General features: G+C 40.0%; 1 protein-coding gene across 20 annotated transcripts in view; it reads right to left on the bottom strand.

Moving 5' to 3' along the window:
• The window catches only part of ANK3 (ankyrin 3), a 385,651-nt gene that overhangs the window by 14,257 nt on the left and 348,443 nt on the right, over positions 1-22,951 (bottom strand). For 8 of the 20 annotated variants that reach the window (XM_068140068.1, XM_068140070.1, XM_068140073.1 and 5 more), the window contains 7 exons: positions 13,126-20,826; positions 12,412-12,486; positions 11,420-11,551; positions 9,760-9,903; positions 6,869-7,538; positions 4,044-4,422; positions 416-514 (listed from right to left, as the gene is read on the bottom strand). In XM_068140068.1, coding sequence (XP_067996169.1) covers positions 416-514; positions 4,044-4,422; positions 6,869-7,538; positions 9,760-9,903; positions 11,420-11,551; positions 12,412-12,486; positions 13,126-20,826 — 9,200 coding nt within the window. The remainder of the gene's footprint in view (positions 1-415; positions 515-4,043; positions 4,423-6,868; positions 7,539-9,759; positions 9,904-11,419; positions 11,552-12,411; positions 12,487-13,125; positions 20,827-22,951) is intronic. The other 12 variants (XM_068140076.1, XM_068140087.1, XM_068140077.1 and 9 more) reach the window with 5 other exon arrangements.

Consider the following 22,951-nt stretch of genomic DNA (forward strand, 5'->3'; position numbering starts at 1 on the left):
CTGTACATTCCTGCTTGTATATTCCTGGGTTTTTTTTCAGTTTGCAATTACTTTTTATTAAGAAACTTTTTAGAAAGGAAAAAAGAAAAAAAGTCACCCATACTTGTCTGCAATTCATTTTGCTCTACATGAGACCAGCACACTACATTGAGCTGTAGACTTGAAGATGCCATGCGAAACAGTGGCAATAAAAGACACAACATGCCATGCAGCATAGTTGTTTTCCATTAGAAGACAGCTATAAACCTCTGGGTTAAGCATAGAAAGGCCATCTAGCACTTGGTTATAAATACACACTGGCAATGGAAAGCACACTACCAGAGGGAGTCAGGTATGCCAAACCCGACATTCTGACACAGCAGTCCAAACCCACACCCATGCCGATGGCACCTCGGGAACGCAGATCACAAAATACCTTCAGAATCAATCGACGTCGATAAACTCTTGTAATAATTCTCTGCTCTTCACCTGAGCTTGAATCACTCTCAATCTCACTGTCACTGTCACTACATTCCTAATAAATGCAGTTTTAGTATATTTGAACAGCACATTTGCAAGACAGAACATGCTGATCAGGACTAGGAGAAGAAAACAGAGGTTATCATGGACAGTGCTTTTCCTGTCTCTGTTATGTACCTCATGACTCGCAGTTTTGCTCTTAAAGTCTGTGGTGGGTGGAGGCCTTTTTGCTGCTTGTCTTGCTGTAGCTTGGTAAGTATACCAAGTGTGGAACATCTCAGCAGTTCTTAAGTCTTAGAAAATGCTATTTGGAATGCATCTGACCTGTAGAATTTCTAAATCTTACATAGCTATTAAAATTTTTGTGTACAAAAAAACCCTTGTCACAACACATTGCATTTTACTCCCCAGAAATTAATTTCCGATGCATTGTATCGATTCACAAGGTGTGGGAAATGAATTTGCTTGTAAAGAAGGAAGAGTCACACAGAAAGGTTCAGTAGAGTATCTCCACAAATAAGATCACAAATAAGCATTCTGAGGAACTTCTCCATCTAAATGGCTTTCCTGCTCATTATTTATCTGCTTTTAAGTAGCAAAACTATAGTGTGAAGTACAATCATTCTGCATTTCCTAAGAGGGGAATTGGTAGACCTCAGCTCAGGGTGAGGGGAAACAGTCTGACACAAGTCTTAGGCTGATACCACAGACACATGCAGGCATCTACTCCACCCTCAAGCTCTCTGACAGCCTGTGTTTTCCCCTCTGGAACCCAGGAAGCTCCTTGGCTTTGGGGCTGAGCAGCTCTGTATGCACATGCCTGGCATAGGCCTTCATATGTGTGAGGCAGGGGACTTTCGCTCTATAATTACTTAATGGGAGCCTCAAACTAATTGTAAAGTCATGAACAGTGGATATTGCTAACTGCATTTCTCCTCCTCTTTTTGAATCTAGCCCAAGACATCCCAAATATTTCTCAAAAACGATGTGCAAAATAAAAGTAGGTATAGGTGAGTGAAGAAGAAAAAGGACTATATCCCATAAAACATTTAGGACAAGATGACTGTATTCATCTACATGTAGAGTTTCCGGCTGTCCTCTTACACCAGTCAAATATATACTCACAAAAAAAATAATGCAACCTTATCCTGAAGAAGTAACAAAAAGCAGAGGATTTCCAGAGGGCACAAAGGTTTTGGAAAAAGAATTATTTTTAATAAACAGCTTCTAATGGTTTATTTGTGATAGAATTATAATGCTGGGAGTCACCTTCACCACACAGGGGGCATCATCTTTGGGATAAAAGACCAACTATGCTATACTCATTTAAAGACCATTGGAATCTGATGCTTGAGCAGTCATAGAAAATTATGTGGCCTACGCTGTCACTGCACTGCTTTTGTAAATTTTTGGACATGGGATGAGGCCAACACTTTGTTTCATCCACATCAGCAGGAAGCAGCCCAATATCAGTCATCTGAGTTTATGTCTTGCTGCAAACTCTGTGCCAAAACACTGACAGAGGCCTTACCGTGCAGGTGGATGACTGCTTCCTTTGCTCCCCATTTCTGCCCACAGATAAAAATATTTCTTTCATACTTTTTGCTTTATGGAGCATTTCTGAACAATATCTTGCAGAAAGCCTGCAGTTGAAATTTTCTTCCTATTTTTATGACAGCATCGTGAACTGGTCTTTGCTAGTAAATAAAGGATTGCCTTCAAATTAGGTTAGAAGATATTCTTGAAGAAATATCAACAAAATATTATGTGCAATTCTGGCTGTCATTCTAAGAAACACAAATTTGCTTTGCATTCAGGCGCTGGGAGAGACCTATGTTTAGAAATGACATTTTTTTCTGATACCAGTTTATTCAAAGATCATGTCTATAAAAAGATTTGTTATTTAGAAGATAAGATTATCACCCATTACAAATAAAGTAAAAGTAGTGCAAGAACTACACATGAGAAAGGCACATGCTTATTCCTCCCAGTCCAGATGGGATATCCAAAAGTAAAGTGCACATCAAAGTGGATGACAACCTATCTGCTCCCTGATGGGTATCCAGAGGAGGAAGTGCAGCACTGTTGGACACCCTCAGCATGTTAGAGTGTGCATCTATGCTTATCTCTGTGTTTAAATTGACCAAGTTCTGCTCCAAAGCCTACTGAGACTATAGAGACTCTGCCATTTGCTTTCAACTGCCTTTTCAGAAGATTCTTAGTTATGTATTTTTTAAAGTATCCCAGCAACTAGTGAACATTAGGAAAGATCCTCACTGCTTCAATTGTGTCAGGAGCTAATAACAAGATAAAAACAATCACATGCTGCATTACTGCTGAGACTGATTACGTTGCCATCCATTTAAAGAATTCTTGGTTGTATAATCAAAAGAGTAGTTTAAAATGAACTCATTTAAACCAGAATGATTTACTGCAGCACACCACTACCAATATTCTTATTGTGCTACTATTAAAAAAATAAAAATAAGAAAAAGGGCAGCTGTATCATGTAGAAGCAATTCTACTGAAAGACCTTGCTTCCAGAAGTTATAATGTCCCCCTGTATTATGCCCAGGAAAAGACAATCTCTTCAGAGAGAAGGATGCAGAAGAAACACTGCAATTCCCTTTTTCAGCCTGGGTCCCTGCCAGCCCTGTGGTCTATTCTGTGGCAGCCCTCTCACTGCGGGGGTGAGAGGTGCACACAGCTAGGAGGCTATAAACCATTCTTTGAACCAGCTTTACTTTAAAGCTTCTGGGAAATAAATACAAGCAACTGAGAAAGTTATTAAACTGTTCATTGTCAGAAAAAAAACACCTTATTACTGAGGTTCTGCAGTGAACGATGTGCAAGCCAGGCAAGGCAGAAATGAAGGGCAGCCCCTCTGCAGTACTTGAAGAAGAAAGAATCACCACCTGGAAAAGTGCTTTACACATTTGGAAATTTTTTGATTCCTCTTGGCTGAATGCACTTTGAGGTTGGGATGAATGAGGCCATGAAACAAAACCCCCCAAACCTAACATAATAACATTATCCCCACTTTTTTCCCCCCTGCAAATTAACCGTGAAAAAAATGCAGGGAGTGTTGGGGACAAGAAGCAGGATAGAGGTTGCACAGTTCCATTATCTTTTTGTTCACTTCAATGTCACAGAAAGAGTGGAAACCAGTGGCAACACTAGAATTTTACTGGAAACAGATGGGAGGACAGCTGAACTGTTTGGCACTGATTGCACAGGTGGTATGTCAGGGCAGGAATGGGGCCTGTTCCCCAGCGATTTGGAATGGTTTTGCCAGAAGCTGTTCTAACCTCTTCCAGGGCTCAGGGCCAGTCAGGCAGAGGATTATGCAGCCCTGCTTAGCTTCTCTGTCTCCCTGACTCCAACTCATTCTGATTGTACCACAGAATCTAAATTTCCACTAACTTAAATTTTTCTTAATTTATCAATAAATAGAAAAGGCATAAAGAAGGCTAAAATCCCTCCTGTCACAAACAACATTCTAAGTCTTAAAAAAAATTACCTCAAGCAATATGTCAAGCAAGAGGGACTCCTCACACTGATAATTACTACAGGACACACTGTACCTTCTGTTCTGACATTACTTCTCTCTCCTCCTCCTGGATGCTTGTTCTTGGCTTGCCATCCTCAGAAGTACTCCAGCTCATTTTCTTCACACTGACAGGCACAGATGTTTTGCTGCCTTCTGTTGTTGGCTTGCTAGTATCGTCCAAAGATTTCTGATATGCTGTTGATGATAATGTTTGCTGATCAGTACCAGCTGAAATTTGGGGCTTTGATTTCAGAGCTTCTTTGTCACTCTGTTTTCCCACATCATTTAAAGATTCCTGGATGTATGATTTAGTTTTCATCTCTGATGTGGATTCGGATAGGCTTCCATTTGTTTCTGGCTTCCCTGCTTCTCCTTTGACATATGAGGTAACAGAATCCCTACCTTGGTCCGAACTATAAGAAAAAGGAAAAAAGAACAGACAGTTGTTCAGTGCATGAACCACATTAGAAGGGGAAAGCACTGAGCCTCTAAATGAGCCTTCATCTTCTTAGCACATACATTACAGACAGAGGAAAGTAAAATTGCTTGCAAACACCTATTTAGTAGCCTTGTCTTCTGCATCATGGTATTTTTTCAGAAGCCATGAGAATATGGGGAACATTGGAAAGAAGGTCAAACCTTCTATGCTAATCCTCTCCCACTTGGCTGGGGAAGGAAAAATGAGAAAGAAAAATACACAAAATCTACCACTTTCCATGTATAATCATGAGATAAATCCCTGAGATGCTAATTCTTTATCCTGCTCCCTAACCAAGGAGGTAATGAAATGATTTCTTACTGTGCAACTACCAGTGATGACCAAATAGTTTTTGTTATTTTCCCCCCAGACTACACTACCTGCATTCCAGTTAAATCACACCTTTTAAAAAGTATTGGTATCTGAACATAAATTCTTACACAGTACAGAGTTCCAATGATACACAAAGCCAAAGGCAAGGAAGGACACTACAAGATAGAAAGCTGAAGAAAATTTTGCCTTGGATTATATATGGACAGGTTTAACTTGCACTTCTGATGCCAAATTTTCTTCTCTTTCACATTTATGCTTGCTTTCAGATAAGCACAATGACTGTAGACAGGAAAACAGTATAGCTATTTGCAAGCAAAACCCCTACAAAAGTCAGCAAATTGCATGAATCTATTTAGAAATGGATGTTACCTTCTTAAGGAAGTCCTTTTACTTCTAGAAGTGCTCTACATTAGTCATTTAGCACAATATAAAATGCATAATTACAACGCTTGCTTAACATCAGTAATTGCATCAGTAGTAGACCAATTGCTTTAGAATCCTGAAAGACAATCAGCTTGCTGAAATCAATGGCCAAATTCCTACAGGCCTCCATAAGAGAGTATCTAATGTTAACTGGCACCTTAAAACATCCTGAGTCAAAGCTGAAAAAGATGTCAAGTGCTGACAGACAAATGATCATTCTGCAGATAATCATTCTTTACTGATCACAGCTCATGCAGACCTGGCTCCTTCAATTAGTAATAAGGGAAGCCACATTCAAAACAAAGGCAGGCTGGAGCTCTTCAACCAGTGGGTACCAGGAAGGGTGAACATGACAACACGTATTGTGAATGTTGAAAGTTTAAGTAGGTCCAAGGCTGGAAAAACTCATGAAAGAAAAATGCAGTGAGGATAAATACGTAAAAAACATCCATCACAGCAGGTCATTACGCTGACAGCAAATGGATCTTGGGAGAGTGTCGGAGGAAAACAGTGTCCACTCTTCTCTCTCGAGCATCCTCTGCAGTCACTACTGGGAGATAACATATGGGACTAGACAGATTTGGTATCATCTTTCTTACCTTCTTACGCCTTGTAACTCATCTCTTTAAAAGGGTAGCAAATCTATGTGACATAACATGTTGGAAGTACATGGTATAAAAACACTGTCAACTTAAAAACTGGCTTATGGAAAAAGTAACAAGTACCTGAGGGGAGGCGAAGAGGTGCAGTGAAAAGGACAACTGTTAAAAGGTACTTATGAAATAAAAGTAATGCAGTATCTTGGTTTCAAATCAGGAATGTTTTACAGTGCTCAATTGCAGTTACATCTGTGTATCACTTAACACCTCAAATACTGCATCCAGTTCTGGTGTTCCCGTCATAAGAAGGACACAGAGCTATTGGGGCGAGTTCAGAGGAGGGCCACAAAGATGATCCAAGGGCTGGAACACCTCTGCTGTGAGGATAGGCTGAGAGAGCTGGGCTTCTTCAGCCTAGAGAAGAGGAGACTCTAGGGGGACCTTAGAGCTGCCTTCCAATACATGAAGGGATTCTACAGGAAGGCTGGAGAGGGACTTTTCATAAAGGTGTCTAGCAATAGGACATAGGGAAATGGTTTGAAGCTCAGGGAGAGTAGGTTTAGAGTATGAGGGTGGTGAGACACGAGAATAGGCTGCCCAGGGAATTTGTGGATGCCTCCTCTATGGGGGCATTCAAAGCCAGGCTGGATGAGGCCTTGAGCAGCCAAGTCTAATGGAGAGACATCCCTGGCTATGGCAGGGAGGTTGAAGTAGATGATCTCTAATGTTCCTTCCAACCTAAGCCATTCTATGATTCTATGAAAATAGATAACATGAAAAATAATATTAGCCACTAAACATAATAGAAGCATAAACATAATAAGAATGAAATCTGATAAATATGCATTTTTAAAGACAACTATGTCTGAGGACATATCAAATACACAATATTTTTTAAATAGATGTATGTGTATAGAGATGTGCTGTCACAGATTAGCAGAGGAGCAGCATTGGCACTGCTCCTGGAGGTAGAAGCAAAGTTGCTTGCGCGCGCACACACACACACTCTTCCACAAAGGTGCTCACCTATCATCCAAGCGATCTAGCAGGCTACCACCCGTTCTGCGTCCCGATGTTGGTGGCTCAGTGACACTTGACGAGTCAGGCTGCCAACCTGTAATTGAAGATATTTCATGTTCTGCTTGTTGAACGCCTTTAAGAATTGACCATACTTTCTCTTCCGTCATCTCCTCAGACTCAGCTCCTTCTTCCAGATGAATGTCCTCAAACAGAGATTTAAACTTTTCTTCTGTCATCTCCTCATCAATACCAGACTTTTCTCTCTCAGGCTGTTCAGTCCTTACTCCTGTTTTACTAGTCTCTTCACTTTGCCTTTGTTTTGCATCTTTTGATATCCCGCCATAGCTACCAAGATACCGTGGAAAATCCTTAAGGTCCACTTCCTCCAACTGGCTCTTGCCTATAGAAATATCTTTAGGTGTTCCTTCTCTAGGCAGTGAGAAATCGAGCTTGTCATCCAGTAAAGTGTCTTCTTCAGTCACCACTGGCGGTACTGCTGCTGTACCATCTACTTGTTCCTGGGAGGTCACTAACACATCACTCAGTCTACTGGGAGTTCTAAGGGGTGACTCTAGGCTAGAGGTGTCACTAAAGAAATCATCCTGATGGAAAGGGGTGGGCGGCACGAAGCGCAACCCAGTGGGAGTTTCCAGTTCCACTTGAATGGTGGGATAACCTAAGGAAGACAGCACATTTGGACTGACTGGGATGAAGCATGGAGCAACAAATAAGCAAATGTCAAATGATAAATGAGTTACATAAAGTATAAAATGTATGAGGAGGTGTAGGTGTCTAAGAATAAATGCAGTTCTGATAGATAGCTCTCACAGAAAATAAGTGCTGCCAGTGACCAGTTCAGTGAAGCCAGTACTTTGGACTATTCTGTAAACAGTATGTAAAGCTTTAACAAATTGATTTTGCAGCTATTTTAACATTTTCAAGCTATAGCAGTTTCTCTTATGAGCATGCAGTAAATCAAATGTGGACAAGGGTGGTTGTTCCCTTATATCTAATACAATCTCTTCCAGCCATTTAGTGGAAATATTTCTTCCCCATTTTTTTTTTTTCAATTTGTAGGTTTAATAAATAGATTTAAAAGATAGAAGTAGATAATAAGATAGGACAGCCACTTCTTTTTTTTTTTTTTTTTTTTGTCAGTAGGTATTATTTGTAAAACAGGTCCACATTTTTAATATATTTTAATATAAAAATCCACAATACCAGCAACACAATGTTACTAATATATATCATTCCAATTTAACCGCAGATCCACAAGTATGGAATAGTTAAAAGAATGAGGAATGGAAATGGGTCCTAATGAGGGTACTAAAGAATAGTAGATCTAAATATACAGCAGGGTAAAAGAAAACTAAAACAGGAAGTTAACAAAGGGATAAGAGAACACACACACACACACACATACAATGGAGAGCTATATGAATATTTCAGGTACAGTAAAGTTATACAGGCGAGAGGACTGTGGTGAGTAAGGAGATCTTGGTGATCCTGGAGAGTGAGGTGATCTTGGTGACATAGGTACAATCAGATACACTGACCAAATAAAGAGAAAAAAGAAAAATTGATGAAAACAGGAGAAAAACACACAAAAGGATTAATCTGAATATATATACAAAAAGGACAACAAAATCTGAAGTTTGCATTCTGGCAAACAACAGGTTGGGTAACCTAGGGAAGGAAAAAATACATGTGGTGGGGTTAACTTGACATTGTGCTGCCTGTGAAGGGAGGTGCACTAAGAGGGTTTGGGTTTTTCTTTCCTGAATCAGCTGAGAGAAAGGCAAAGGTGGTCTGGTCTTGGTGAGGAAAGGAAGCTTGAGGAAGGTGCAGAGAAGAGGAGAGACAGAAAGCAACTGCAGAGAAGCATTTGTTTTTTCTCTTAAACACACTGATGCTACTATTAAAAGGTGCAAGCAACATTTCAAGAGCAACTTTCTTAAAATGTCAACAGAAAATTATTTCTGTAATGCAATGATTCAATGATCAGCAATGCTGCTCAGTGATGGAGGTACACTGAGCTTATATGCTCTAAATGAAGACAATCCTGCTAAAATACAAAGAAAGCCCAATACACACTCACACAAATTAAAAAAAAAGAAAAAGAAAAAATAGGGAAAAAGGAAAGGTTATTACAAAAGACAAACCTAAGGAGCTATTTATAATAGATTTGACAAAAAAATTGAAGCAAAGAATGGAGCAACCCAGTGCCTGCTAACTAACATTTTAAAGACGAAGACATGTTTAGTATTCATCATTATGTCAAAGATGCTAAGTGTATCAATGGCAACTCTGTTTTATACACGGAACTAATTTATCCTTTTAGCTATCTGAAAATTAACCTGCACAATACTGTTCTCAGTTGGGACAGCTTCCACATGAACATTATTACACACTAATATACTCTATGCAATTACTAGGCACTTCCCCCACCCTTTATTCTTTTTTTCCCTTTTGCAAAAATCTTACTGTTGCTTATCTAGACATGGAATCAAAGGATATGTGTATTTCCCAGGTAACTTGGAAGGCACACAATATGAAGTACTTAAAAATAGATATTTGTGTATGCCTCAAACAACAATTATTGCAGAAGAAAAACATTCCAGTCTTGTCAACTGATACTGAGGCTGGTGGGAATAAGTTTACTGAGGCTGGTGAGAGTAAGCTCACTGAGGCTGGAGGGAATAAGCACACTGAGGCATGCATTTGTAACATCGTTGAGATATTATTGTGCAACCTGCATATCATACTGTTAAGTGTGCTTTAGGAGAGAAAAAAAACACACCCTCTTCATAGTCAAAACAGTTGTTTGTGTACTTTACACAACATTATTGCGTCATTGGATATGTCACTGAACTGAATATGACCATGGAATTAATTACCATCAACAGGATCATGAAAAACGTTATTTTCATCTGCAAAACTTCTGGTGCCTGAAATATTTCCATAATCAAATATTGGTCCTTCCAACAGGGTCACGATATCTATTCGATTAATTTTTGTCAATACAGAAGTTAAGGCATCAGCTGAAAAACAAATAAGACACATCAGAACAAAAGTTCAGCTTTGCAGAGCTTTATAATCATCTTTCTCAGTTCCACAGACATTGCATTTATTATAAATTGCTGGCAATTATTACTGTCCCCATAACTTTGGTTTTAGCAAACCCCATTGTTTGTCTAAGCAGTCATTCTGCCACCTACTTATCCAAGATATCCATCTATTAAGAGTTTTCCTTCATGAGGAAGAAGGTCAGAGAGTTCTCAAAGAACATGTTTACTTACTACCAAAAAAAAAATCTTTTGCTAGAGCATAAAAGGAGTGTAAAGATCCTTTTATGAGGAACAAGAGAATAGGTAGCCATGTAGGTAATGACACATGTAAGGCTGTTCATACAGTACATCATGAAATCTCCTTTAAAATAATCGTGCTGCGAAAACACAGTAATACTGGAAACTACTTTCACAAAGAGATCAAAGTAAGCTCAGATACTGGGTAAGAGTGTGCGGATTACAGAATGGTAAAGAACACCATTGACCTGACACAAAAACCTCTCTTTCAAGTCAAGCAATTCAAGTAAAATGCACAGGGGAAAAAAAAACAAACAAACATTGGAATCAGGGTCAGTGCTCCATCACTCCTATTAGAAGGTTTATTTTTTTCTGATGACCTGAAATATTGTGAGACTATCTAACTTTTCTAGACATTTCCAACTATTTCCATGTCCACTTCTGGTGTCCCCATTATAAGAATGACACATAACTGTTGGAGGGAGTGCAGAGGAGGGCTACAAAGATGATCCAAGGGCTGGAACACCTCTGCTATGAGGACAGGCTGAGGGAGCTGGGCTTGTTCAGCCTAGAGAAGAGAAAACTCTTGGAGGACCTTAGAGCTGCCTTTCAATACCTGAAGGGATCCTACAGGAAGGCAGGAGAGGGACTTTTCATAGGGTGTTTAGCAATAGGACAAGGGGGAATTGTTTGACACAGAGAGAGAGTAGGTTTAGACTGGATGTTAGGAAGAAGTTCTTCAGTACAAGGGCGGTAAGGTTATGGAATAGATTGGCCAGGGAGGTTGTGGAGAGCTCAAGGCCAGAATGGATGAAGCCTCAAGCAGCCAAGTCAAGTGTAGAGGTATCCCTGGCCATGGCAGGGAGGTTGGAACACATGATCTCTAAGGTCCCTTCCAACCGAAGACATTCTATGATTCTATGTTTCATGTTCCTTTCTACTGGAAAGTTTCCCCTAATATTTTCATTATTTGCCCTATCAGTTATGGATGCAGAAAACAGATTATTTCCTTCTACATCTATGCTGAATATATGAGACACATTTCTGACTTCTGGTAAAAATATAACTGAAAATTCCTTTTCTTTTTTTTTTCCCCTCAGTCATTTGCAAAAACCATTCATGAGGTTTTCCTCAATTTAAATTGAAAGTTCAAATTTAATTTACATTGAAAGTTCAATTTTACCTATTTAGACCAGGCAAAAGATGAAATGTCCTATAACTTACAAACCCCAAAATATCTACTTGAACTTACTTGTAGCATTTTTCCCATCTCTGGTAACCCATTTTTTTAACAACATGAAACTTTGAGCAATGAGAGAATTTGGGTTTTCTACTCGGATTTGATTTATTTCATCCACGGAAAAATTCAGTTCTCTTGCCAGTTCTACAAAGACAAAAAAAGAAAAAGGGGGGCAAGCAATAAAAAAACCCAACAAACCAAACAACAAAAACAAATCCCAAATCCCTTTCAGGCTTTAAAATATCTGAGATCACACAGGTGTCAACAAAACTACCTGACACAAACTTTACAGATAACAGTGAACATATTAGTATTATTATTATAATTTCCTAAGACTGACATCACTTTAAATTTCAATCTTCTTTGTGAGCTCTTACTGTATTTACTCTTTATGACCGCTTAGTAAGCCACTTAAACATGGTGAAGAAACCCTCCATGAAGACCACCTCATCATTGCTAATTTATCAAATCTGTTGGGTTGTTTTTTTTCTTTTTTCCTAGTAACTGTTACTCCTTTGTGAGCTTGCTGCACAACTCAGCACTGGTACTGTTGTCACCTATGCCCAGGAAGAGCTGGCTGTGGCAGCTGTAAATGCATGAAAGGCCAGTTTTGCCCATCAACATGTGGAGAAATGGCAGGCATACCATTTGGCAATCCCACACATGGTACTGACTTGCTGGGCTCCACATAACCCCCAGGGCTTTTGAGAAACTGCTGTCCAGACACAGAGGCAGCCCTGAGACTGGGTAGGTGGATCCTCTAAACTTCTTGAGTGAAGCTCTTGAAAGGAGTGTGATTTTCCCTATGAGTTTCTGTTTAATTTGTTATAAGACCATGGGATCATTTCCTGTTAGGCATCTCTGCCCAGCAACATGTTGCTTGTTTTGGGAAGCTGGGGTGACTGTGAATTTGGGAAATCCTGCTGCTGAGGCTTTGGTGAAAGACTACCTTAAAGCACCACAGTGAAGACTAATAATGTCAGTATTAAAGCAGAAAAGCTTACCTGTCCAGCTAAGTCCTAGGTGATCAGCTACAATTGCCATCCTTATATCTGTCCGTTCACATGGACTCTGTGGACCTGTGATTTACAATTTCTTGATTAAAAAGGTTTTGTACAGAAAACCACAATACTGGACAATAGTTTATTATAAACAATAGCTTTAATTTGACTATGTTGCCGGTGCTTATATTGTTTACTTGAATGGTTGTGTGTCTTAATAACCTACAAAGCAATTTTTTTTCCACAGCTTTTAGGTTTTCACCTGTGTAAAGCCAAATGTCAAACTACATGATGTCGTGTAATGAAACCAGACATGCTGACAATCTAGCTGTTAGACTGTACACAAATTTTTCAATTACTGGTGGAAACCACCAAGACCAGATTATCATCTATTTTTACTACTTTGACAGAATAAATTTGCTGTCATAAAAGAAATCCTTCAATTTCTGAGTTACATAAATGTTTGAGTTACATGAATGTCTTTGGCATGCTTCACTAGCTTTCTACAGTACAGGATTTGTTTGAAGGAAGAAAGAATAGTATAAGACAGCACATACAGATGACAATGACAGAATGAAAACTACAGTTAAGTCACTCCACAGGCAATCACAACAGTTCATGCACTAGGATCAACAAGTTGAAAGTTTTACAAACTAGGCTTGATCTCCACGAGGTGAGCCAAGAGAGCTCCAGAAACCTGACTGCCTTCATTCTCACCAGTCCTCTTACTCCTCCTCCTCTCACTGTCGGCCTTTTCAATCTTTGATTTTATAGATGCTGCCTCTGTTCTCATATCTCTAGCAGACTTCGATGTAATGGAAGGCTGGTAAACTTGAGTAGCTTCTGATAAGGATGTGTTCCTTGATGTACTGTCTTCTTCATCATCAGAGACCTCTGACTGCATCTTTTTCTCTTCATCAGATAGACGATCCACAAGCTTTAATGTCTCACCACTAATTCCCTTAAAATATTCAATAGAATGCTTACATACCTCCCTAAGCTGGTTTTTCCTTACTTTAACTGTTGTCATGGTGACGGAGGTAGATCTTACCTTTACTGGTAATTTAGAAGGAAGCTGTTTTGCTTTTTCTTTCTCTACCTGCTCTTGTTTTGGCAGGGCAGGAGTTCTTCTAGCTAGATTACTCCTACGTGTATTTTTTACAGGAATCCTAGACCTTGCTTCTAGACAGGGAGAAGAATTATTTTCTTTTGCTTTGTCAGGCTTTCTAGCCCCTCTCACTTTACTCCCTGTATTGCTTTGGAGAATATTCTGTGAAAAGACTTCTTTTACTGAGCTGGCCTTTACAGGAAGCTTGGATTTTCCTCTAGCCCCTACCAACTCTGTTGACTTTTGCTGTTCTCCGTGTGGTTTTTGCTTATCTCTTACTCTGTGTCCTTGTGTTGTCCCTGTACCTTTTCCTGAAGTGCTTTTCTCTTGATTAGCATTCTGGAGGGAACATTTCGGTTCCAAATGTTCTTTTAGCACTACATTACAGGTACTATCATCTGTAGGGACAGCAGATGAATCCAAATTGTTGTTGTTATTAAAATTATCTTTTGGAAAATCAGTGCTTTCAGTTTGCCTACAGCTTGTCTGGCTAGAAGCTGAACTTGCAATCACTGCTACAGTTTCATTTTCTAATCCCTGACCACTTGGCATCACAGCTTCTATCTTATCTGTCACTTCGCCAGGGCCATCTTTCTTCAGAGTCATTGTGGAAGCAGAAATTCCCATTTTAATTGGTGTGCGCAATTTGGGGTCAACTTTAGAAGCATTTACCGCTGCCGATGACTTTTCCAGTGAGTTACTACCAAGGGTTTGTTCCATGCAATCTCCACTGGCCTGGATGATGGGCTTATGTTCAACTGCTGTTGTTTCTACTGGTCTCTCTAGATTTGTTTCTATAGTGCTGTCCCCTGCCTGTGGCTGTGTGATGACAGTGACTGTACTTTTATCCCCTTCCCCCTTGTCCCCTGACTTCCCTTCAGAAGTATGCTCACCAATCTGAAAAAATTGGAGTCTTTCTTCAACAAAATCCCTCTTGCTCATGTCAATTGCACCACTGCGAGTCATCTCAAACATCTTCCCTTCATGAAATGGGAAGGGGTTGGGCTCGCTAGTTGGTGTACTTTCATCTGTTGGAGTTCTGGCTGGCGTTGTATCAGGTGTTGTTGCTTGAGATCTGTCTTCCACTGCCAGACCAAATGGCTTAGCCTCATCATCCCTTGATTTAGTCTCAAACACTTCATCATCACCTCGGTTATTGGACCACGGATCAAAATCTAGACTCTTGGTGGCCACTGTTTTGAAAGGCGTTGCAAATTCTTCGTCTACTTTATAACTGAAATACGTATCAGGAAATACAGTCCTGTCAGGGTGTCTGCCTTCCAAAGTGAAAAACTGTGCCCCTGACTTCTGGTCACTCTTATCTCCGGCTTTTTCAGAAGCTGGACCCTTTGAAGATGCCTTGTCTTCTTCAGGGCCTACCTTGCCTTCCTCTTCAATGACTTCAAGCTTACTCTGGCTAAAGCAGCGATCAGTCTGCTTTAGAATACCTTCTGTAGTCCATACGTCCTTTTTGCTTTCAACTGCCGGACCTGCAAGTTTAGAATCACTCTCAGTTAAACCATCATCTTCATCTTGCAAATCATAACCGTCAAGAGAGTCAATCTCTGTTGCATCGGTATCATGGGAGAATTCTGCAGTGGTTGCTATGGAACACTCTGTGACAGACTGGTCATTGTTACTCCCATTCTGCACTACATCATTCTGGGGTGAATCAAGCCCAATGTCAAACTCATTAGGTTTCCCGGAAGTGGGATGTCCTAACTCTTTCTGTTTCTCAATCTTTTCAGGGGTTCTGGGTTTTGAGGTTTCTTTCTTGTCATCTTCCAGTTCTTTCAGTTTGAATGTATACTTTTTAAGCGGAACAGGTTGATAGAGAGATTCGTCATCACTGGAGTCACTGATGTCTGCTCCCGGTGGCACAGGAGATGGTGGCTGTACTCTTATGACAGGTTCAGCCAGCTGGCATTTGTCGTGTTCATCTTGCAAGTTCACTTCCATCATTTCCATTTCACTCTCAGTGGAATAATGAGGCTTCTTTTCTGACTCGCCTTGATCTGCATCCAGTGGTGGAGGAGGAGGGAATTCAATGTAGGCAACTCTGTTACCTTTGGGCCTTTTGTTAGAGTCCTTATTTATGTGATTAGGTAATGCTTTGTCAGTCTGTGGTTCCTCAACTTCTGCCTGTTTTACAGATGTTGACTTAGCATCTGCTTCCTCCTCTGATTCCTCAGATACCTCAGGTATAGGACTGGGCTTGCCTGGGATATAAGCTATCAGTGAGTCAGGTGTTTTAGATGTAAACTCGTAACTCACTTCCTCTGAACTTGGTGTTTCTGGTGTTAAAGGGCTTTTACCAGAGCTATCTATAAAGGACACTTGTTCTAGTGTGTCATCTTCTGGACTACCTTGTGGAGAAGGAGGTTGTTTTTGCTGTCTAGCTGTGTAAAACGTCCCCCTTGTCTCTTGTACTGTCTTACTCTCCTGACTGACAATTTTTTTTACATTTCCTTGTTGCACCTCTTTCTCATATTGCTTTCCTACTTGTACAAAACTGACATAAACAGGTAAGGTCTTAATTTCTTTTGCTCCCTCAGTGCTTACTAGCGGTGCAGCTTTATCCAAGTAATCACTGGCACCAGGGTCAACTAACTCACTTGGAGGAAATTCCTGTCCTGGACTACATTCTAAAGAATCTGGTGATTTGCTAGGGGATAGCACAGTTTCCTCAACAGGAGAACTTAGACCTGTTGGGCTCTGCTGCTTGGTAAGTTTTTTGATTTCTGAATGCTTTATTTTTTCATCTTCCACATAATCAATCTGCCTCTCAGCTTTCCCCTTAATCACAGCTGATTGGGATACTTTGGCTGAAAGTTCATAGACACCATCAAGCGTGGTTCTCTTCTCCTCGACAACTCTGACTGGAATATGGGACACAGCAATGTCTTCTTTCCTTTTGGATATTTTATCGGCCACTTCGCCATTATGCTCCCCCTCCCTCACAACAAATTCTCTGTATAAAACCCTTTTTGAGGGAGATTTCACAGTCACTTCCTTCACTTCTTCTGAATGGATTCCATTTGCTGCCAGTTTGTGTTCTGTCACAGTGATAAATTCACTTTTTTGGTCAGTTTTAGCTTCAGCATGGTCAACATGTTTTTCTTTTACTGTATCTGGAACCAGCACATGTGCAAGTTTTTCTTTTTGTGTTTTATGATTAGAAGTTCCTGGACTTTCCCATGTCCTATAGATTTTTTTGTCCCAATGTCCCTTTGTTGTTGAGTCTGAGCCATACACCAGTTCTTTCGTCTGCAGTTCTGAAAAGTATTCTGGCACGCCTTTACTCATCTCAGTTCTTTGTTTTTGCGTGTCTGAAGCAGGGGAGTCTTCAACGGCTTTCCCTTTACCTGAAACAAGTTCTTCCTGTATTTTCACCTCTTTCTGTAAAGCTGTGCTCCCATCAATGACCTCTACTTGCTTTGCATGTTTCTCTCTGGAATAAAACTGATACACTGGTAACTTACTTTCTTGCAATTTCTTAACTGGAATTTTTGAGTGACCATCCAGCTTTCTCTCTTCCTGAGTTACATCCTTACTCCTTGGACTTATACTTTGTTCAAATTTAAGCCTAATGGAACTGAGTTTTGATTGCTTCAGCTGAAACCCAGTCTGTGAAACCTCCGGTGCTCCAGTCTGCTGAGCACTTCCTTTGTGTTCCATAGTTTGTTTAGAGTCCTCTGCATGTTGCACAAATATCCTTTTTTCAGGACTGCTGGGCAAACTGGACGCTCTTCTTTCATCCACCTTGGGAAAGCATTTTCCATCATGTGCATATTGCTTCATCTTACTCCATTCATCACCAGATGATGGCAGTTCAGAGAGCAGAACTTTCTCAGGGCTGCTGCTGGCAGAGCTCTGGCTAGAATGTATTTCTTTGCCATTTTTTTTATGCTGCTTTTTCTCTGGAGACTGTAGCTCATCATTCAACTTCTCTGTTTTATCCCGAAAAAACTGTGATACTTCAGTCAGTTTTTCTTCTGCCTCTTTAACAGTCCTGTCCACCCTGTCTTCATATATCAACTTTTCTCTACCTCTGTCTAATCTGTCCTCAGTAAAGCGCATCCACATTGCGTGTTTTGGACTACTAACATCTCCAGTGTAGTGTAACACTGTCACTTTATCATAATGATCGTCTTTAGACATTTTACCTATACCGTTTTCAGATACATCTTTATAGATTTTGGAGAGAATCTCTTTTTTGGGGGCAGTAACTAGTTTTTCTCTGCATCGTTTATCAGACCCCTGTAACTCTGCACTAAGGGGTAGAGTATGGTCAGTAACTGACTCCTCAGTATCAGAATGAGACACATCTAGCTTTTCTGAAAGAAGCATTTTCTCAGCAAACCTGTAAGACTCCCCTCTTAGTTCTGACAACTCATCATCATGGTATTCTATTGAGTGCTGACTCAAAAGCTTCAGTGTTTTGTAAGAGTCATCAGACATGAGTTGAGCAGAACTAGGGCGACTGTCTTCTTCCTGAGACACAGGAGTGTTAACTCTAGAGGATTCCAGATAAGAAGGAAGTGACTCTTCAGCCGTGAGCTCCTCTTCTTCTTGCTGACCTTGTTCGTCTGAACAAGGAAAAGCATCATGTTTTTCCAACTCTTTTAAGTTAATATCTCCCCGAGGTAAGTCTTTCTGATACACATACATTTCTTTTTCTGGATGCTTTTTTGTTTCTCTAATAATGACTTCAGTAGGTTCAGCCTGATTACCTTTTTCAATATGGACCTCTATTATTCGCTCCAGTTTGGGTTTCATTTTGCTGTCCTTCTCTGCATGTTGTGGTGAAGTTTCAGCAGACTTGCTAACATCGGATGTTACTGATGACTTATGTTCAAACAGACCTGCCAGTTCTTTGGAAGGGTCACGTCCAGACTGAAAAGCTTTCATTATGTCATGAACAGACATTGTTTCCTCAATTCTTTCAGATGTGCTTTCAGTGCATGGAGGTTTATGATAAACCATCCTAGTTGTCGTAGTGATATGAGTTTCTTCTTTTACTCGGACACCTTTACTAAGGACACACTTATGGTCATCTTCTTCGCTGCTGCTGGCTTTCATTTGAAAAGCTTTAACCTTCTCTTTAATAGATCCAGCAGGTTTTTGCTCCAGCTCCATAAATGTAGGAGTAGGTTTTGAGGCTGGTAGCTCCTCTTCTTTCTGCTCTGGAAGTTCTTCAGGTGATGGTTCATAGCTGCGGATAACATGAACAACCTCAGTTCTTGTTTCCGTAATGACAGGAGGGATGGGTACGTCATGGAAAAGTGGTTTTGGCCCTGTGCTCTCAGCACTTTGTGGGGCAGAAGGTGTCTTTTCACTCCTTGTTTCAAAGCCACTATCAGATAAGGGACTTTTATCTTGGTCATGTTGAGAAAAGTCATCTGGAGACTCTAAAATAGTATCTGTTCCAAAAAAAGAATCTGCGATTTTACATAACTCCTTTTCTGATGTTGAAGGCCTCATGGAGGATGGAGGCATTTTAAGTTTATGTTCCTGCAAAGCAATAGCTGGTTTCAAAATGCGTTTTTGTCTCTCTTCGCCTTCTTTTTTCCCCTCTTCGAACTTGTACTTTATGTTTGTTAATGAACTGCTACCAATATCATTTGCTAAGTAATCAATAACTTTTGACAAGCTATAATCCTTTTCCGACATGGTTTTAGTTTTAATTTGGACCTTCTCTGGAACAGATATAGGAGGGCTTGTCAAAGCTTGCTGTCTCGCTTCATCAATCTCCTCTGTACTGAACTCTACCCAGTCATCCTCAGACAGGTGTCCTTGATCACTTTTGGGTACTTTAGCCGACCCTTTACTTTCTAAACACACATCTTTTTTGAGAATCTCACTAACTTTTACTAAGTCCTCTTTTACTTTCTCAACAATTTTAAAGGGCTCTTCATCATCAATTCTACCCTCTTTTGGTATGTCAGGCTGGAACGGTTTTTCCTCTGTGACATCTGTCTGCAATATTGCAGTCATTCTTATTAAATCCTCCTTCATTTCAGCAACATCTTTCAGTATCTCCTGACTGGAGGATAAGGAAGATGGTGTGGACAATTTGAGAGCAGAGGGTGCTAGAAACAAGGATGATTTTATTGGTGATGAAGTTCGATTAAAGGGAGGCTGTGTACGTGCCTCTGTAGTCAATGTTTTAATAGGTGACAGCAGCGCAGCAGCTGATTTTGTAAGTGGAGACGACTCTGGGAGCTTCTTTAATGCTGGTTCAGACAAAACATTGACTACAGAATATACTGGCACTGTTATTGTTGATGAAGTTACTGATGAGGTAGTTGCAGATATTGACCCAAGGGCTGTGTACAAAGCACCTGCAGGAGGAGTTCTCATTGACTGGAAAGCTGATGGTGCTGAGGACACAAATGACCTGAGTGGAGAAAATGACATTGTTGTAGCTGTTGAAAGCACTCTCTCAGCCGTGTCAGCAACTGCATTAGCAGCACAACTTGCAGTATGTGTAGCTGCAGCCATCTTGTCTTGAAAAACAGCTGCAGCTTTGGATCCATTTATTAAGTTGGCAGAAGATGGGTATTTCAGAGGTGACACAGATCCATTAAGCAATGGTACATCTGTGTGCCCAGCTACATGTTTTGCTGGTGACGAGAGAGACGAGGCCATCATGACTTTAGAGGATGAAACAGCATCAACTGCTGACTTAGCAGGTGACACCACTGACTTTAGAGGGGACGTTAAAAGTGAAGATGCTGATGTGATGACCGATTTAAGAGGCAAACTTGAAGAGTACATGTTAATGTTGGATTTGGGGGATGCTGGAGGCGTCATGGTTATGGATGATCTCTCCAAGAGAGATCCTGCTGTAGTCACTGGAGATGTCCGAGAGGGGAATGTAGTAGTGGATGCCAGCCCTTTCAGACTAGCAGCTTCTGTGACTGCAGGAGCTCTGACGAAAGAGCCTGTAGTAACCTGTATATTGTATGGAGGCTGCGATACCACAGTTTTTATTGGTGAAGAGATTGTCCGAAATGATCTAATTGGAGATGCTACATCACTAACAGATTTAACTGAAGATGTGGTAGAAGCTCCTAATGTGGATTTGATTGGAGAAGTAGAAGAAACAGACCATATTGATTTTAATGGGGAAGCTGTAGGAGTGTTAGAGGAAGAACTTGATAAGGAAGTGAAGCCTGATTTGTTTTGCCCAGGCACTGTAATTGGAGCTGTTGTCCATGACTGATATGGCCGTGTTGAAAAGAATGGCTTGTATGAGTAAGTAGTAGGTAGGGATCTTGTTGCTCCTGCACTCCGTTCAACTGTTTCTTAAATTGTTAAATCAAAATCAAACATAAAAATCAACAAAAATGATTGAAAAACAGAGAGACCAGAGAAGAAAATTGGTCAGTAAACGTTGTAATATTACAAAAAGCAAGTACAATTGTTTGCATGAGTTAGGATGGAAGAGGCAAAAGATTTTCAAAAGGAAAGAAAAAACTAAGAATGAGCCATATACTGATGACTGCTCAAAATGAAAAAAAACCCAATGTGAAATGAAAGACAGAAAGCACATTGCAACCAAGTCTGCAAACAATGAGGAACAGAAGACACGAAGAAGGAATCCATAAAGTAAAAATAAAGCCACATGAAAATTTCTTCTCTTACTTCCTATTGACTTTCTGATGTGCTACTTCTGAAATATTTGCATCAGTTCTATTTTGCCTGTTTAGGTATGTCTCTGATTTGTGAAAATATTAGAATTATCCTTTTAATAATTTCTGTTGTTGTTCTATTCAAATATTGAACCTATACAAAATATAAACTTGTGTAAAATGACATTATATAGCTAAAATATTTTCTTTCAAAAGCACTCAGAACTATGTCATGCAGAACCCAAAATTTCTTTAAGTGACAGGCAATTGATGTGCAAACTGTGAAGCAACTAGAATTAATTCAAATCTATATCTCCCATGCACTATTCGGATATGCTTCACACTCACAAAGCCAATAAGAGCAAGAGCTTTTCTAAGTCAATATTAAAAAAAATGAATAAAGAAAGAAACAAAATTAAAGAAAGAAAAGGAACCTTTGCATTTGGTTTTCATGCGCTATTCCTTTTGTTGGGTAAAAGCTAAAGTAAAACTTAACATGAAATGATTTTAAGAAGCATATGTCATATATGAAATATGGAAAATATGATCTATGATAAACGTGAGCAAGCCAAGCATCTGAACCAGGTTTTATTCATGCACAGTATGTCATGTCAAAACGAGCACACAGATTAATACATTTTATATACTTATTAAGCACAAACATTTAAACTTTACAAAATCATTTCACAAAAGGCCATTAAAAGAAGAGTACACTTTTTCTACAAGATGTAGTGTCTTGGTACCTTTTGAGGAGATTTCTTGTATCAGCTCAAAGACAGACCTGTTCAACTTTACATTTCTCAAAAGGTAACATTAGAAAAGCAAAGAACAATATATTATGCAAAGACTTCCTGGCAAGGACAAACCTGTTCACTGTTATCCTCCAGAACACTCAGCTTATTCATAGGCATCTCAAACAAAACTCATCATCAACCACATTTTGCATCACAGGAGGTACTCATGCCAGAAGACAGTATTTCTGGGAATCCCATTACAGCACATATCCTCTGATACAGTGATAACATTCAGAGAGTTGGCATTGAAAGCAACTTAGAGGGCTTCCAAACAACTTACTGAACATACCTTTCTCTGAAGTTACACTAATAATTTGCCAAGCCTGACTGATCCGTCTTGTAGACAGACTGTAATTTACAGTGAAAGGAGCTTAACAAGACTATTACTAAACTTAAGACCTAAATCACACACACTTGTAGAATATTGAATATTCGGTATATCACAGGTCCATATCCTGCAAGGAGAAATGTGCCAATTGAAGCCCAGAAATCAATGTGGATGGCTGGTGATATTGCAGTGTGAGAACATTTAGGTTGAAGAGAGCTTGAATACTAGGCCTGACTGGCACAGCCCATGTAAACAAACATCCATCTTTCCTTGGAATCTTATTTTTAAGCCCAAACATACTTCTTTTTTCACCCAAAGAAGAAACAGTGTACTTCATTAAATGATCTAGATTTTATTATGAAGATTAATTAGCAGCAGCTGCTAACATTCACCAAAAGTTCATATAGTCCCAAGTCCACAAAACAAACCCTAAAATCATTCATAGAATCCTAGAAAGTTTGGAGTTGGAAGGGACCTCCAAAGGTCATCTAGTCCAACCTCCCTGCAGTGAGCAGGGACATCCTCCACTAGGATCAGGTTGCTCAGAGCTGTGTCAAGCCTGACCTTCCTTGAATATCTCGAGGGATGGGGTCTCAACTACCTGCCTGGGCAACTTGTTCCAGTGTTCCATCACCCTCATGGTCAAGAACTTGTTCCTAACATCCAATACATCCTC

This window comes from Melanerpes formicivorus, unplaced genomic scaffold, assembly GCF_026170545.1.
Source record: "Melanerpes formicivorus ecotype bairdi unplaced genomic scaffold, bMelFor1.0.p_v2 SCAF_6, whole genome shotgun sequence".
Classification (NCBI taxonomy): domain Eukaryota; kingdom Metazoa; phylum Chordata; class Aves; order Piciformes; family Picidae; genus Melanerpes; species Melanerpes formicivorus.